Source organism: Chironomus tepperi, unplaced genomic scaffold (genome assembly GCF_022539635.2).
Source record: "Chironomus tepperi strain 1889 unplaced genomic scaffold, CSIRO-AGI_Ctep_v1 contig_16, whole genome shotgun sequence".
Taxonomy (NCBI): domain Eukaryota; kingdom Metazoa; phylum Arthropoda; class Insecta; order Diptera; family Chironomidae; genus Chironomus; species Chironomus tepperi.
Genome location: NW_027226138.1, coordinates 1,198,965 through 1,215,180, shown reverse-complemented (window position 1 = coordinate 1,215,180; position 16,216 = coordinate 1,198,965). Strand labels below are relative to the sequence as shown.

General features: G+C 33.1%; 4 protein-coding genes across 4 annotated transcripts in view; 3 read left to right on the top strand and 1 right to left on the bottom strand.

Moving 5' to 3' along the window:
- LOC139092576 (adult cuticle protein 1-like) overlaps nucleotides 1–16,216 on the top strand; it is a 58,804-nt gene that overhangs the window by 22,395 nt on the left and 20,193 nt on the right. The gene's annotated exons all lie outside the window — the stretch shown is intronic.
- Nucleotides 1,588–3,434, top strand: LOC139091857 (gustatory and pheromone receptor 33a-like). The gene is made up of 2 exons (XM_070642094.1): nucleotides 1,588–2,391; nucleotides 3,007–3,434. Exons 1-2 carry the CDS (start codon nucleotides 1,588–1,590, stop codon nucleotides 3,184–3,186), a joined length of 984 nt encoding a protein of 327 aa, XP_070498195.1. The 3' UTR covers nucleotides 3,187–3,434.
- LOC139091849 (hemicentin-1-like) lies at nucleotides 3,614–11,480 on the top strand. The gene is made up of 13 exons (XM_070642082.1): nucleotides 3,614–3,987; nucleotides 4,049–4,168; nucleotides 4,243–5,247; nucleotides 5,307–5,451; nucleotides 5,531–5,795; nucleotides 5,855–6,254; nucleotides 6,517–7,359; nucleotides 7,525–8,509; nucleotides 8,570–8,770; nucleotides 8,830–9,883; nucleotides 9,942–10,157; nucleotides 10,221–10,314; nucleotides 10,381–11,480. Exons 1-13 carry the CDS (start codon nucleotides 3,663–3,665, stop codon nucleotides 11,478–11,480), a joined length of 6,753 nt encoding a protein of 2,250 aa, XP_070498183.1. The 5' UTR covers nucleotides 3,614–3,662.
- Nucleotides 12,309–16,041, bottom strand: LOC139093017 (probable protein phosphatase 2C T23F11.1). Its single transcript, XM_070643602.1, has 8 exons — nucleotides 15,734–16,041; nucleotides 15,493–15,598; nucleotides 15,320–15,426; nucleotides 14,804–15,137; nucleotides 14,037–14,128; nucleotides 13,879–13,968; nucleotides 13,309–13,809; nucleotides 12,309–13,133 (listed from the first exon to the last, which is right to left on the bottom strand). The coding sequence occupies exons 1-8, from the start codon at nucleotides 15,800–15,802 to the stop codon at nucleotides 13,107–13,109; spliced, it is 1,326 nt and encodes a 441-aa protein (XP_070499703.1). The 5' UTR covers nucleotides 15,803–16,041; the 3' UTR covers nucleotides 12,309–13,106.

The window sequence follows — 16,216 nt, the reverse complement described above, 5'->3', positions numbered from 1 at the left end:
CTGTATTATGTTCTCATGATGTACACATGTATGCTTAGTAGTCGACGAGGTTAAAGAAGTTAAACAAATGTTATTCAATTCACTAAACTATTTTATTATTTCAAATTTTATGATATAATTTTGATGGTGCTTGCTTGCCAAATGTTTTTATTAGTTAAATACCACGTAAGTCTATAGTAAAATGAATTGTTAATTAATTTGTGCCAAAAACCAGAGTTGTTTTGACAGGCAAAAATGTAATTCACATTTTAAAATCTGAATTAGTGATGTCAAACTAATGTGTCATGGACTGCTCTGATCAAACGATTTTGCTTGAAAACAGCCACATTTTGGCACAAATTTCGAAATCCAAACTCTCAACATGACCGAATGCAACATGTTTTATGAATAAATGAGCTGTTATTAAAAATTCCCGAGCGACACAAATGAAGTTGACATCGCCATGGAGCCGTTTCTATTCCTCTTTAAAGCTCTTCTACGGAAGCGATTCAAATATAGAAGGTTCCGCCATGGATCTTTCTAGGCTCCGCTAAAGTTCTTTTATTAGCACCAAACGGATGCCGCTTATTTTTACAAGACAAAGAGACCACCTTTAGGTACCGTAGTGGTATTTCTGGACGGCAGAGAGCCCGTGGACGTCCAAAAAACTCTTGAAGGGAAGCAGTCGGTAGAGATAGTATTGCACTTAGCATCGGAACTGATCTGTACGACCAGCGAAGTAAGTGAGTAAGTAGTGATATTTCTGTACCATGAAAACATGCTTTTTGCCTGTTAGGGTAAGTTTGGCAATCATACGGACGTCACACGAAGACGGCTTAATTTGGTTTTAGCGGAGCCATCATCATTTGTGTTGCTCGGAATTGTATTATCTTGTGTCTTTTCAAATAGACAATTCCATTGTTATTGTTAGATTGCGTGCTATACATAAGATAATCATGCAAAATGTACAATTTGTATATTTAAAATGTCAAACAAAAGCTTAAGATTTTCGGTCACTAATTCTTAATTATATCACAATATTCAATTATGATTGATTGATATCGATTAAGCATAGAAGCAATCTAACCACATTGCCATATTATTTGAGCAGATAAGATGTCCAAACACATTTTGGCGATGGTTTGATGCATTTTATTATTCTCGGAAATCTTTCCGATTAAACACTCAATTATATCAATGTTGTAAATCCGGTGCGGTTACATACATGATGGTATCATCATATACATTGTACCTATTATAATAGCTATTTGTAGATGATAATGATTAATATTATTGTTTTACTAGCCTTAACAGACAATGAGCATACTCACCTGAATGAGTGTGTTCTTGAGCATACTCCTTGTCTGTTCGGACAGTTTGCAGTAGACATCCATTGATTTAAATTCCAACTAAATATTTTAAGGCATGATTTCTCTGATCGTATCACTTCTGACCCATCAAAAGCAGTGGTCATTTTTCGAACGCATGGAACAGATCGACGTTATCTTAAAGAATGACTTTGCAATACTGACACCAAAGAAGATAGCAAGGACCATTGTTCTAGGCTTCTTAGTGCTTACCAATGTCTCAATAATTCTACTGATAATAATGTCATACTATATTTTTGAAATGCTTCGTTTACCATCAATTATGCTTTGCATATCATATTATGTAGCCAATCTGCCATATACTGTTGTAATTATACAGTTTTGCTTCTCAGCTAATGCAATTACAAAGCGATTCTTTTACATTAACAACATCTTCCGTCAACTTGCTAATAATGACATACCAAAGGTTTTTGATTTATGTTCAAGGAATGAGAGGAATGAACGGCACACACCAACAATATCGCTTCAGGAAATTTACTCAATTTATGGTGGTTATCAAACGAGAAAGACTATTGGTAGTAGAGACATGAATGTGAAGGACGAGATTAAAAAGCTAACAATGCAATTAAGAAAGCAAGATGAAGGATTTGTTGAGCAACTCAAGCGAAGGCATTTAATTGAAGTTGAAGAATATAAAGTAGCAAAATTATCGAATGTAACTGTAGACACAACACTTGAGCATTTAACAAAACTTGTTGATCTTCATGATGATTTATTGGACTGCATTTCATTACAAAATCAAATTTTATCATTCCAAATTCTGCTGATTATATCACAAATTTTTGTATTCGGTGTCATCACATATTTCTCACTTTATCGATCAGCTAAGCAAAATAATCCAGCAACAACAATTATTGCTTACAATAATATACTTTGGATATTCTTATACAATGTGATACTCATTGTTGTTATGAGCTTCGCGAATAACTGCATTTACGAAGGAAAATTTACAGGAACTGCAGTGCATAAGGTTATAAATAAACTCTCCAATTACAGAGCTGTTGACGTGCGAATTATTGAGAAGGTATGCACATTAGCTTATTATATAGTGTTTTTGAGTTGTATTATACATTATACTAGTGGTGGACAACCTATCCCTAACAGGCAATGAGTATGCTCTTGAGCGTTGTTCTCAGATTACTTTGCTCTAGAGAGCACACTATTTGTCTACTAGGGTGTGTGTCGCGGTACAGTGGTTCTTTATGATGAAGTATAAATGATCCCCTCTTATTTTCGGAAAGGATTCTTCAATTTGCTAGGGTTTTTTGTGCAGAGAATCCCAACTCCATCCCTCTTCCTTACTCCTCTGTTGTATACTTAATGTAGCTATGCTCCAATGAAGAGCCCAGGCTACAACAAAAGGCGTTCCATCTGACTCTGTTCCTAACTCTGTCACCTAGTTTGTACAAATTCTCAGTCGCACTTTGAGCTGACATTCTTTCATCACTGATCTACGCCAAGTAGTTGTGTATAAAAAAATTATTTGTACGGATCGCAACAATTTAGGGGTAAGAGGGGTTTAGTTTAATTCCGGGTTCCACGACGTGATTACGTCCCTGGTGACCCCACTCAGTCCTTCTTACTCATTCAATTAATTACAATTTTAACTGACTCATTTTCAACCTTTACTCCTTATCAGCTATCAATAATTAGTCATCAATTGACGATGAGAACACCGGACATAACATGCGGACTATTCTCCTTCAACTGGGAGCTCATATTCTCAATAATATCAGCAACATCAATTTATCTGATATTTTTAATGCAGTTTGACGAAGCGAATGAACAAAATTTGAGCGCCAAAAATCACACAGCTTAGTTCATTCATGAAAAAAAAAATACAAATTCTTATCAAGCACGTGAGGATTCATGATTCACATTTGTTATTTTTTTCTCTCAAATGTTTTTATATTCAAATTGCACAATCAAACTGGAGCAAAGAATCAGCGAGAGCAAATGAGACTTTAAATCCCATAAAATGATATCAGTTGAGATTCAGGCTTTAAAGAGTTAACACTAAATCCTAGTAATTAAAGTTTTTAATCATATTTGGTGTTCTAATTGTTCCTTAATACCTCAAATTGTTGTCGAATCGTTGACTGTACGTGATATAGTCAAGGATTATATGGAAGGATGTGTTTATGGATATTATAAGTGTGTAATCTGTGTGGTTAAGTTTTAGAGTATCCTAACCTAATTAGAATCTATGTTAAGTGCTAACCTAAGTGACTAAAGTGTGGATTTTAACCTCACCAGAACCTTAACATATCGATCAACATCAAGTGATCCTTAAAAATGACTAATTTAAAGATTTTATGCACAATGTTAATAACATTTTATGGAGCAATTAACTCCAAACTGGTGGCGAGCACTGATAACAAAAATAACACATTAGAGCTTTCGGTGTCAGAATTAACTATAGCGAGTGATAATATATGTAATAATCATGAGAAAAATATAGCAGTCGACGTCATTTTAATTGATAACAAGCCCTTTGATGAGAATGAGAGAGGAATTAAAAATGTAAACAAAAGGCAAGCACCAAATGATAAGAGAAAAGAATTTAAAGATCGTCCTAGACCAGATCAGAAGAGCTTACTCATTATTTTCGATGGAACAGGTTTTGACTAGCTACTACAGTGTAATAATAATAAATTAAATAATTATGTATTATTTACTAGGTTCAATGCATGATGACTTACAACAGCTGAGATCCGGTGCCCAGGAAATTATAAACGATTTGTCATCACGAGATGATAATCCAATTTATAATTATGTGTTGGTCGTGTTTCGTGATCCGAGTAAGTGTTATCACACATTTAAAGTCAAATTTGTCAGCACATAATATTAATTAATTACTTCATACTTCTTCCAGCAATTGAGCAGCCATTTGAAACTCGAAATCCGAATGAGTTACTGGAAAAGTTGAAATACATCAATGTTATGGGCGGTGGGGATTGTCCTGAAATGGCACTAAGTGGTCTTAAATTTGGTTTAAAATTGGCACTTCCAAATTCATTTGCATATGTATTTTCTGATGCATCTAGTAAGGATCATCATTTCTATGATGAAGTTGTTGCTTTAATTCAGAAAAAGCAAGTCACCGTAAACTTCCTATTGACTGGCGATTGTAAAGATTCAAATAATGTCAAGTATAAAGTTTATGAGAAATTGAGTCGCGTCAGTAATGGTCAAGTTTATGATATGAAAAAGAGTAATGTCAAGGACGTTCTACTTGCGATAAGAGATACAGTAAAACCTAATTATGCAGCATTAAAATCTGTAGATGTAGAGCAAGCCGGCATGAGTAAAACAGACTTAAATGTTGATAACACGATATCGGAATTGAAAGTCAGCATTGCTGGAAAGAATCCGACACTTTCAATTCGAGATCCAGCTAATGAGACAATTAAGGCAAGTGAGGAACTGTCACTGAATAATCTCAGACTAGTAAACATCAAAGATCCAAAAGACGGTATTTGGCACATAGAAGCAGGCGCAGACTCATCACATTCAATAAGATTAAGTGCTTTAAGTGACGTTAAATTTGATTTTGGATTCAGTTTGGACGACGTTGAGAAAAAATCGGAAACAGCTTTCCAGCCACTCATTGGCCACAAAAATATTTTAACCTTGTTCATTTCCGATCCTTCTCTGATAAATGTTCTGTCAAATATCACAATTATTTTAGTTCCAACAAGTCCATCAGAAAGTTTGCGACAATTTACGATTCCATTGACGAAACGTAAAGACAATGTTTATGCAACGAAGCCATTTGATGTTCCTATACAAATGTTTAAAATTCAATTAAATGGTTTTGATGCTAATGGAAATGCTATTGAAAGATTGATATCAACAGGTCTAATATCAAGTCAGGGAAGTATGTAGTTATGATTTTGTAGTAAATAAGAAGAATATTGAGTTATTTATCATTTAAAGGTGCTCCTGAGCTGAACATTGAGGCAAACCAAAAGGAAATTTATGAAGGAGATCGTTTGCATCTAAAATGCACAGTAAAGTCTCACATTCCTGTAAACATAACATGGAGCTTTGGTGGCAAAGCTTTAGAGATGATACATTCCAAGTAATTTATTGCATATTCTCGCTTTCCATTGTGCTGCATCAAATTTCCTATCAATTACACTTTTCTTTATTGATTGCAGTCAAAGCAATGAACTTGAACTGACTATACAGAATGTACAACGAGAACATCATGGAACTTATAAATGCCTTGCAGTCAATAGCATTAGTAAAGAAATTGAAGAAATAAGTATCAATATCCTGACTATTCCAAAAGTTTCAATACGAGCATCATCTCTAGTTATGGAAGAGAATTTGAATTATTCATTAAACTGCATTATTGAGGATGCAAAGGAGCAAAAAATTGAAATAAATTGGATTGATGAAAATGGGACATTGATACAAAAGGTAGGATAGGAGATACTTAATAATTTCAGCAATTTCCTTTAAAAAGCAAAACTTTTTAGGGTGGTGAGGAGTATTTATTTACTGCAAATCATCTAGACAACGGAAGGACATTAAAATGCCGAGTACAAAATAATGATTTTGTCATTGAGGATGTCATTACTCTAAAAGTAAACTATCAGCCACGATTTGTCAATCCACAAAATCAAGAGAATTTGATGCTTGTTTATGGCTCAAATGCAACTTTTGACTGTGCAACAATTGAGAATCCTGAGAAAAATTCCACAAAATGGTTCTTTACACCCAAAAATTCGAACGAAAGTCGAGTAGTTATGGATCAGGGTAATGACAGCTTAAGTATTGCAGAGCTACTAGAAGAACATGAAGGGATGTATGAGTGTAATATAGCTAACGAAGTAGGCGAGATTAGAAGAGATTTTACAGTTGGTTTAGTTCCAATAGGTAAGTTTATATGGGAATTTAGAATAGTAACAAGCTTATAGCATGGTTAAATTCGTATAGGCTAGCTTTTACCGATTTTGGTAACCAGGTAAATTAAGTGTAAATGTAATTAAGAACTCCTTACGGATTTTATTTATTCACAATGATGTTTATTCTTCGAAGTCCAATAACAGACTGAACTTTTGTATGAAAAAGGGGTCTTCAACTATGTGCAGTAAATTTTATTCAAATCTCAAATGACCGTTATAACTCTAAATTTCAGAACAACCAAAGATTTCAACCAAAAGCATCGTCATTGCCAAAGAAGGTGAAGATGTAGAACTATCATGTGAATGCAGAAATTGTTTACCACTTGCAAACTTTACTTGGACCTACGACAATATTGGAATTTATGAAAAGTTTTTCATCAAGAATCAGGAGGAAAATTTCTTTAAAACTATAATGAAGTTAAGCAATGTTGATGAAAATGATAATGGAACGTTTCACTGCAGTATGTGGAATGATTTGGGCGAAGATGAAGTTGCTATTGACTTATTAGTACAAACATCGCCAAAAATAGATGGAATAATTTATAACAACGAAGATTATGATGAGGAAAAGGTAGCGGAAGTTGATGAAAAGTTTGAAGTCTTAGAAGGCAAGAACTTCTCTGTTGAATGTATTGTTGCTGATAGTTATCCTGAACCCACAATATATTGGATGAAAAACAATGAAAAAATCACAAATGAATCAGTTCTGACAATTGAAAGTGTTTTGGTAAGTGATGAAGGCAAGTACGAATGCATTGCTGAAAATGACTTGGGAGTCACCAAAAAAGGATTCCAAGTGGACGTAAACTATCCACCAAGACGTAAACGCCAAGTTGACACTTCCTATGAAGTTCCTAAAGACAACAATGTCACACTCAAATGCGATCTAATCGGAAATCCAAAACCAAATATTTCCTGGCAATTGAATTCAAAAGAAATAAAGTCAAACGAAAAGTATCAAATCGATGAAAATGCTTTAAAGTTCATTGCAAATGCTGACGACAGTGGAATTTACAAGTGCAATGGAACAAACAAATTCGGTCATTCAACTATCGACTTTTCGGTTATTGTGATGAGTAAGTGATTTTATTTCAGTGTTGTCCAAACTATGTGCTACGGTGTCCATGTACCGTATGTCGTTTGTGGCTTACCACTAAGGTGTACCGAGATACAAAAAAAGTTTGGACAGCACTGATTCTAATAGATTCAGATGACTTAAAGTTTATTACATCTATTTCCAGATCCACCACAAATTTTAGATCCAAATGATGAGTCATTGAAGTTTAAAATTAATTCAAACTTAAAATTAAATTGTGATGCTACTGGATATCCATTGCCAAGTGTGAAATTTTTAAGGAACAACAGCATCGTGTCCAATGAATCATATTTTGAGATTAAGGCAGTCACATCATCCGATACAGGAAGTTACAATTGTATTGCTGAGAATCAGATTGGACAGATCGAGAAGATATTTTATGTTACTGTTGTAGAGGAACCGAGAATCATAACAGACTTTGAGAATATAACAATTATAAACAACAACACAATTGATGTCAATTGTTCAGCTACTGGACTTCCCGAGCCGATCATTAGTTGGAAGCATGATGATAAGGAAATCGGAAATTCCACAAATTCCTTGACACTAGATTCTACTTTTAATAGTGGAAAAATATCATGTCATGTTCAAAACTCTGAAGGAAGTGATGAGAAGTATTTCTTTGTTGATGTAGTTAAGATGCCGAAGATGCTCCCGACAGCTCAGACAGTGAATACAGAGATCAAATTAAAGGAACATGACAATTTGGAACTATTATGTCCATTTGAAAATTTCAATGATCTAGTTTGGAGTTTAAATGGAAATAATTTAGACAGTTCCAAGTATAAGGAACTGGACGGAAAAATATTCATCGGTCATGTCAATAAAACCCATAATGGGACTTGGACATGTACAGTATCAAATATAGCCGGACAAGAAGCATTCTCGTATGATGTCAATGTCCTCATTCCTCCAAAAGTTATGGCTAGTTGGAATTTGAATGACACCATAACAGACTTCCTATATTCTGAGACGGATATTGACGAAAAAGTTTTTAAAAAGGGTGAAAAGTTGATTCTGAACTGCACAGTTGATGGAAGTCCACTGCCAAAAATTCAATGGCGTAAAGGCACAGACGTATTTGGGGAAGGAGAAATACTTTCTATTGACAATTTGCACTTCCATCATAGGTAAGGGGAATAATCTTAATTCTGCTCATTTAAGGCTTAACTTTCCTCTTTTAATTTTAGTGACATTTATTCATGTATTGCTGAGAATAGTCAAGGAACTGTCAAAAAGTTCTTCAAAGTGGATGTCACTTCCGCGCCATACATTGACAACACAATTTCACTTCAAACTCAGTTCCAAAAGATGATTGGAGATTCTGTGATACTTAAATGTAACTCGATTATTGCAAATCCATCGCCGCTTCATTTTTGGTTTAAGGATAAGTAAGTTAAATCAAATTTTAGATGCTGCCCGAAAGATTATTAATGCTTGAACTTCACAGTGAAATTTTAGATGACGAAGCTGACGATACATTGATCATTGAGCATTTAAAGGCAACAGACATTGGGAAGTATCGATGCCTGGCTAAGAACAAATTAGGATCGGCTAAGATTGAGTATGAAATCAGCATATACCAACAATCAAAAATATTAATGATTAATGAAGAGTCAGCAGCAACTGATGATTCAATAAAATTGAGCTGTACATCACAAGGAAATCCTTTACCCATCATTGCTTGGACTTTAAATGGACATATTTTATCGACAACATCAAAGATGAATGTTGAGAAATTATTGAGACCTGAAAATGACAACATTGTTTACTTCGATGGTTATGGAAATGGAATGAGCTTATTGGATCCTTTCCAGCTAAAAGTTTCAAAGCACAAGTTCTATTCAAAGCTCTCGAAAGTTGACTCAAATACATTAAAACTTGATCTGATCTTCAAAAACAAGAAGAATCTCCATTTAAATAAGTACATCTGTTACAGCTTTAATGGCTTGGGGAAGGATGAAAAGTCAATTGAAGTCAAAATTAAGCAAAAGCCACATTTGGAGACACAAATTGTATCCAAAATCAGTGATTATGAAATTCTCGAGCAAATGCCATTATTACTCAACTGTCCAATTCAAGGCTTTCCAAAGCCACAAATCACTTGGTTCAAAAATGGACTAAAAGTCTATGAGAATGAAACTTTAGAGTTTTTAAAGGAACAACAATTTTTGAGAATATCGGAAGCATTTTCATGGAATTCTGGAATCTATTCATGCAATGCTAAGAACGAAGAAGGCGAATCGGAACTGAAATTCAATGTCTTGGTTCTGTCACCTCCAAAAATCGTTAAACAGCCAAATGCTAATTACTTAATGGATGAAAATCGAGACAATTCCAATAATAATGAAAATGAAGAAAGGATTGATGTGCTTAAAGGAAGTAACGTGATTTTGGAATGTACCGTAGAAGCATCGCCAAAAGCAAAAATTCATTGGGTTAAGCTCAACTTCCACGATTCTCTAAAAGGAAAAGAACTATTGAAGACGGAGGAAAACTTTTTGGTAAGGAACAGCTCTGAATTTTTAAGAATCTATTCTGAAATCTCCATAATATTTATAGGCACTAAATTCTTTGCAAGAGTCAAGCAACTTCATGTGTTATGCCAACAATACCATTGGCAACATCCAAAAGTTCTTCTTTATAAATGTCCAGTATCCCCCAACATTGAGTGGAAATGGCAAATCCGAAGAATACTTAACAGTCAAACTGCATCACAGTATAAATTTAGAATGTCATACAAAAGCATCGCCAGAAGGAATTATATATTGGAGCTTCGTAAGTAGACATGACTATTACATTGTAAAAACTATTTATAGATTTCATCTTTACATCATGTAGAATGCAACAAATGTGACGAAATCGAGTGGTGATTATTATTTTTCAACAGATAATCAGATAATGAGAATTACGAATGCGAATAAGAATCATGAAGGTAGGAGTTGCAATATGTTAAGTATAAAAAGACTATAATTAAAAATTTTATATGCTTACAAAACAGGAAAATATCTTTGTACGAGTGCTAATAATCTCGGATGGATTCAGAAGGTTTTTTATGTCAAACTCGAAATTCCAATCCAATATTCTCCATGGTCTGAATGGTCAGATTGCAGTTCAAGTTGTGGTCCAAATGGTGTTCAATATCGATCAAGGACATGTGTCTTATTAGATGCAATTCCGTCTTATAATTGTTCTGGCGAGAATGTTCAAGTAAGAAAATGCAATGATATTCCATGTCCGATAAATGGAGATTGGAGTGATTGGACAGACTGGAGTGATTGTCCTGCATGCCACGATACACAGTTGAGTAAAAAGCCCAAACAGAAGCGAACTCGCAAGTGTGACAATCCATTCCCTGCTTATGGTGGCTTAAATTGTGATGGAAATAATGAGGAAGAAAAGGAATGTAAATTAAGTCCATGTCCTGTTGATGGAAAATGGAGTGAATGGAGTAGTTGGTCAGCATGCAGTAAGACATGCGGAAAAGGTTTCAGAAATCGAAAACGTTTCTGCAATAGCCCGTCACCGATGCATAATGGAAGGCCATGCGACGGAGAAAATTATGAATATGAAGAATGCAGAATTAGACCTTGCAGTAACTACGGAATGCTTAAATCACTAAATAGTAGATTTAATGATGAATCAACTGAAAGGTATGAAGAATTCTCTGACTTTGGACTTTTAAGCGATCAAAATGGTAAGCCTAAAATGTATCAATATATGCAGCATAGAGAAATGGAATATGCACCACCAGTTCAAGATCGAAGCTTAAAAGTTAAAATAACACTCGACACTTACAAGCCGATTTCAGCCGAGACTTATAATAATCACATCAGTAACGTAAAGCCAAACGTAAACGAGGACATTGATCAAATTGAAGACTATTTCGAAACGGACTCATTTGAAAGTGTTGAGTCAACGGAATCAACATTAAAAGTGACGACTGAAAAGAACTGTGGACAAGGGTTTAAATACAATCAAGTTTATAGGCAGTGTGAAGAAGTAGATGAGTGCAAATCAAAGGAATTGAATACATGTAAGAGTAATGAAAGATGCATTAATACTATTGGAAGTTATCGATGTGAAAAATTGTTTAATTAATTAATTTAAATAAATAAATTTGATTTCCTAGTTTTTTACCAATAACATTTTTTTTGTGTTTTTCTTTTTTATTCCATAAAATCGCAATTTTTCAGTTTTGTTTTTTTATGTATACTATAATATTTTCACTACTATAACTAGGTATATTAATGTTATTCTTCATTTATTTCAAATAATAGATAGGAAATATGTCAAAGAATGTTTTATTTCTTTTTTTTAACACATTGGCTACAATTTCTACAAAATATTTCCGTGACTTAACAAAAAAAAAATCAAGAATCCCAACAACTTTTCATGTGGATAATTAAATCGTTACAAATAGATAGCAAATATTTACAATTAAGTAGGAAATAGTAAATTAATGAGCAAATTGCCCGAAAGCTTTCTTTCAAAACTATATCAACATAACTGGCAAAAACATAAAATCATTAACGTATCAGAAAAGAAATTATTTTGTAATTTGTGTTTGTGTGTATCAATTCAGAGTCTCTACTGTTATCTTGCATATTTTTAATATCTTTTTTTTTCGTCAATATATTAGTTGTTACTTAAAATGATAGGGATTCAGCATAATTGCCTTGGACATGTTTTTGTCGAATTTGAAGCTCAAAATTCTAATGTTCCTTACGCTGCGTAAAAATACGTACGATATTTTACGTTACGTAAAGCAATACGTACGTTATCTTACGTTACGTAAAGCAATACGTACGCTATTTTACGTTACGTAAATCAATACGTACGTTATCTTACGTTACGTAAAGCAATACGTACGTAAATCTTACGTCACGTAAAAATACGTACGGAAACCTTACGTTACGTAATAATACGTACGTTATCTTACGTTACGTAAAGCAATACGTACGCTATTTTACGTTACGTAAATCAATACGTACGTTATCTTACGTTACGTAAAGCAATACGTACGTTACTTTACGTAAGATCCAAAGCAAATCTTGTAACTGAACAATTTTTGTGCTCTCTAAACTTCTATATTTTCCAAAAAATTCCCGTCCAAAGCTATCAAGTGCCCTTCTCATATTTTGTATTACTATTAACCACAAACATGATTAATACAAATTTATTTCCATATTAATTTAAATCTACATTTTTTAACGGAAATCAAAATTGATCATATTAGAATGTATCTATAAATGATCCAAGGTGCTGCAATTTTTTGCAAATCTGGCAGAACTTCTTGTAGAAATAAGAAGTTAAAAATAAAAGTCGTAATCTATAAATTTTCTCTTATCAAAATTTCAGAGAGTAAATTAGTAAATCAAAATGATTAATAGCTCCTTAAAGCCAACAATTTTGATAATTGGAATCATATCGTGATGCTTTTTTTGGGGTAAAAATAGTAACAAATTCTTATGTCTATAATTTTGTTAACGTTAAGTTCGAACCAAAAAAAAAGACTCTTTTTACAAAAAAGTTTCAAATTTGCGCACCTTAAATGCTGAACATAATTAAAATTTATGCGATAGTTTTAAATGTTTTTTGTTTGGAAAGGGGTTAAAACCGCTCGAACTGTATGCACATCTTTACATTTCTTCTGATATTGTCAGGTGTAATTAGAGTGTTGCTTTATTTTCAATACAAGGTTTCACAGCAGAACTTCTTAACATCTCACAGAGCACTCTTTTTAATTGAGCACTAGAAAAATTATTAACATATTTTTTTATATATAAAAAAAAATTCTTTAGGTATATCAAGTTACAAAATTTCTTCTCGTTCCTTATCATAATTTATACGTGAATTTTTTTTTTTTTACTGCTTACAAAAAGCAAACACTTTTTAAAGATATTCAATTGGAATCACCATTACTCACAGTATCCGTAGACGTCGATGAGTCAGGCACTTTTGACTCGATTACAGTTTCACTGATGACCTCGATTACTTTGACAGTTTCAACATCACCGTCTGCATTTTGGGATGAAATTTTGGAATCTTGTTCAAGGACTTTTGTATCAGTTACGGCAATCATTTTCTCATCATCAGTTGCTTGTACCTCTAATGTCTCTGTTAAAATGCCTTCAAACTTATCTTCAGTTGAAATCGGAGACGATGAGGGAGATGATGTATGTGATGAACTTTCATTTGAGTTTTGTGAATCGTCTGAACCTTTCAAAACAGATACTTCTGAAAATGGTCCATCAGCTGCAAAACGATCAAATGTACTGAATGCTGGCTCAAGTAATTTTGACAATGCTTTCTTCTCTGAATGAATCTTTTTGCATTTGTCAACCAAATTCTGATAAGGCTTCCCGTGAAGGAAACATATGATAATTATCGTCATATTGTCACCTCCAAGTCCTCCCATTTGACAGACCTAAAATGATGCAATTAAAATAAGTCAGACATTATTTAAAAAATAGTAATAAATTAATTAATTAATTACGGGTGCTAAGCAGTAGGTCAGCAGTTCTTCGCAAATACTTTCGGGATATTTGCCTTCCGCTATTGACTCCGTCACGAAGTTTATGACAGCCTGAAACGAAAACAATGCGTACATTACTCATTATTACCTTTCTAAATATAGAACACTCGTTTACTGACCTGATTTGTAAGAACATCCCAAATGCCGTCGCATGCCAAAACAAGAAAATCCCAGTCCTCTGATAAATCATGTACAGTTACTTCCGGCAATGCTAATAACAAAGAATATAAGAAGAAAGATGTGAAAAAGAACAATGAGTTTTCAGCTTATTACAGCTCTATAATTAATACGTGTGATGACAATCTTATTATCGTATGACGTGAACTTTAAAATTTTCCCGTGCTTCCATAAATAATGAGTGATGTAATTGCATTGAAAGTTTTATTATCGCAACATATATATATTTTTGATAATTTCATTTTTTTCTGTTAATTCTTATCTTGAAATAAATTTTCAATTTTTGTAATATATATTAAGTGGAAATTAAGCTTGCTTTTGTAGCACACATTATCTCTATTGACAATAAATATACACATTTTTCTACGGGAATAAACAATTCCTCCTCATTAATTCTATTCAAGATTATGCAAGCAATTACCGAATTTTTTACATATTTATTTAATTTAAGCGATTCCGAATAAACAAAAAAAAAAGAATTTTCAATGCTAATTGTGCTTTTTAGATTCAGCAAGTCGTACCAACTGATGTTTCTTTCCGCAAGCAATCATAATTTATTAATTTATTTATTCTACACAGCATTTTATCACCGTAAAATTCTCTATGACACGAAAGTGTTTAATATTAATGGCAATTTGGAAGCTATTATTCAATATTCAGCCACTATAGCTCAGTAGTAATAAAGAATTTTATTATCATTCATTCCTACCTGTAACAATTTGTTGCTCTGGAGGGATTAGCTGATTGCGTTTAAACAAGAAATCACCTAAAGCTCTAGACAATGCCAAATTTCCATTTACTCTGTTGAATTCTACCCATCCACCAGCATTATAAATTCGATCCATTTCTTCAGGATTGTTTGGTTTATGATCATTACTTAATGTGACAAGATTTCCATTTCTACATGCGATTGCACGCGAATCTCCAGAATTTGCACAATAAAGTTTGTTATCTCGGATCATGCAGCAGATAGCTGTAGTTCCCGCCATTTGCTCCTTTATTTGATCTTCATTGAGCATCGCACTATCAATATCAAGAAATCCCTATTAAAATAAATAAATAAATTTAATGAATTAATTAAATAAAGGAAGGAGAAAACATCATTAAACGATTCATTGGCAAGAATATCATATTAGTATGAAAAATTGAAAATTTATAAAATGAAAAAAAAAATCATTTAGTATAAAGGTCAAGTATTAAGTAACTAATTTTTTTCGATACGTGCCTGTCGAAGTGCTTCTGGGATATCATTTGGATATTCTGGGCGTTGAATGACATATTTATGAAGATGTTTGCTACTATATTTCGCAACAATTGATCCTCCGTGACCATCTAACGAATAAATAATGAGATTTTAATAAAAACATCCTTAACGTTATAGATTTTATGTATAATTACCGAAAACACTGAACCATGCAGTCTCTGGATCATCAGGAAGTGATAGAATGTGTGTATGAGAATCTTCCATGGATGTTCTCCATCCTTGCATACTTGAGGAAGCGACCTGAAAGCGCCAAAACATGAATCATATTTCTCTTTGTATTGGATGGAGGGTTATGATTGGAATGAAAACAACGCAATTTAATCCAAAATATTTTTCCTGGACTAATTTAATTGTTATTCATTGTCACTAACTTACTTTATAATTGTCATCCTGACAAATTGCCGTTTCTTTGACTGTAACTGGTTCACTTAGCGTCTGTCCCATATTAATTTTATTAATTTATTTTGCTAAATGGGCGAAATTTTTCACCTTTTTTCAAATGAATCTCTGATTTATAAAATATACACTTGTAAAAATCCTTTTAACAATTTTATTGTATGTATGTCTATCTTCTTTTGTTGTATAGATGATCATTTCTCTTAATTACATTCTTAAAAAAATAATATTTGACTTTTTTATATTTAATAATGTCTTATTATGCCTATTTCCTTTTGAAAAACTTGACTTGCGAAACGCACTAACAAGTTTGAAGGAATTGTCAGTTCACTTTTGATCCATACTAATAAAGCTGTTTTAACTGAAATTGAAAAGCTCTTCTACAAATCATTATTTTCAAAGCACACTATAGTTAATTAACAACTAAGTCATAATTATACTTAAATAAATCAATACATATTT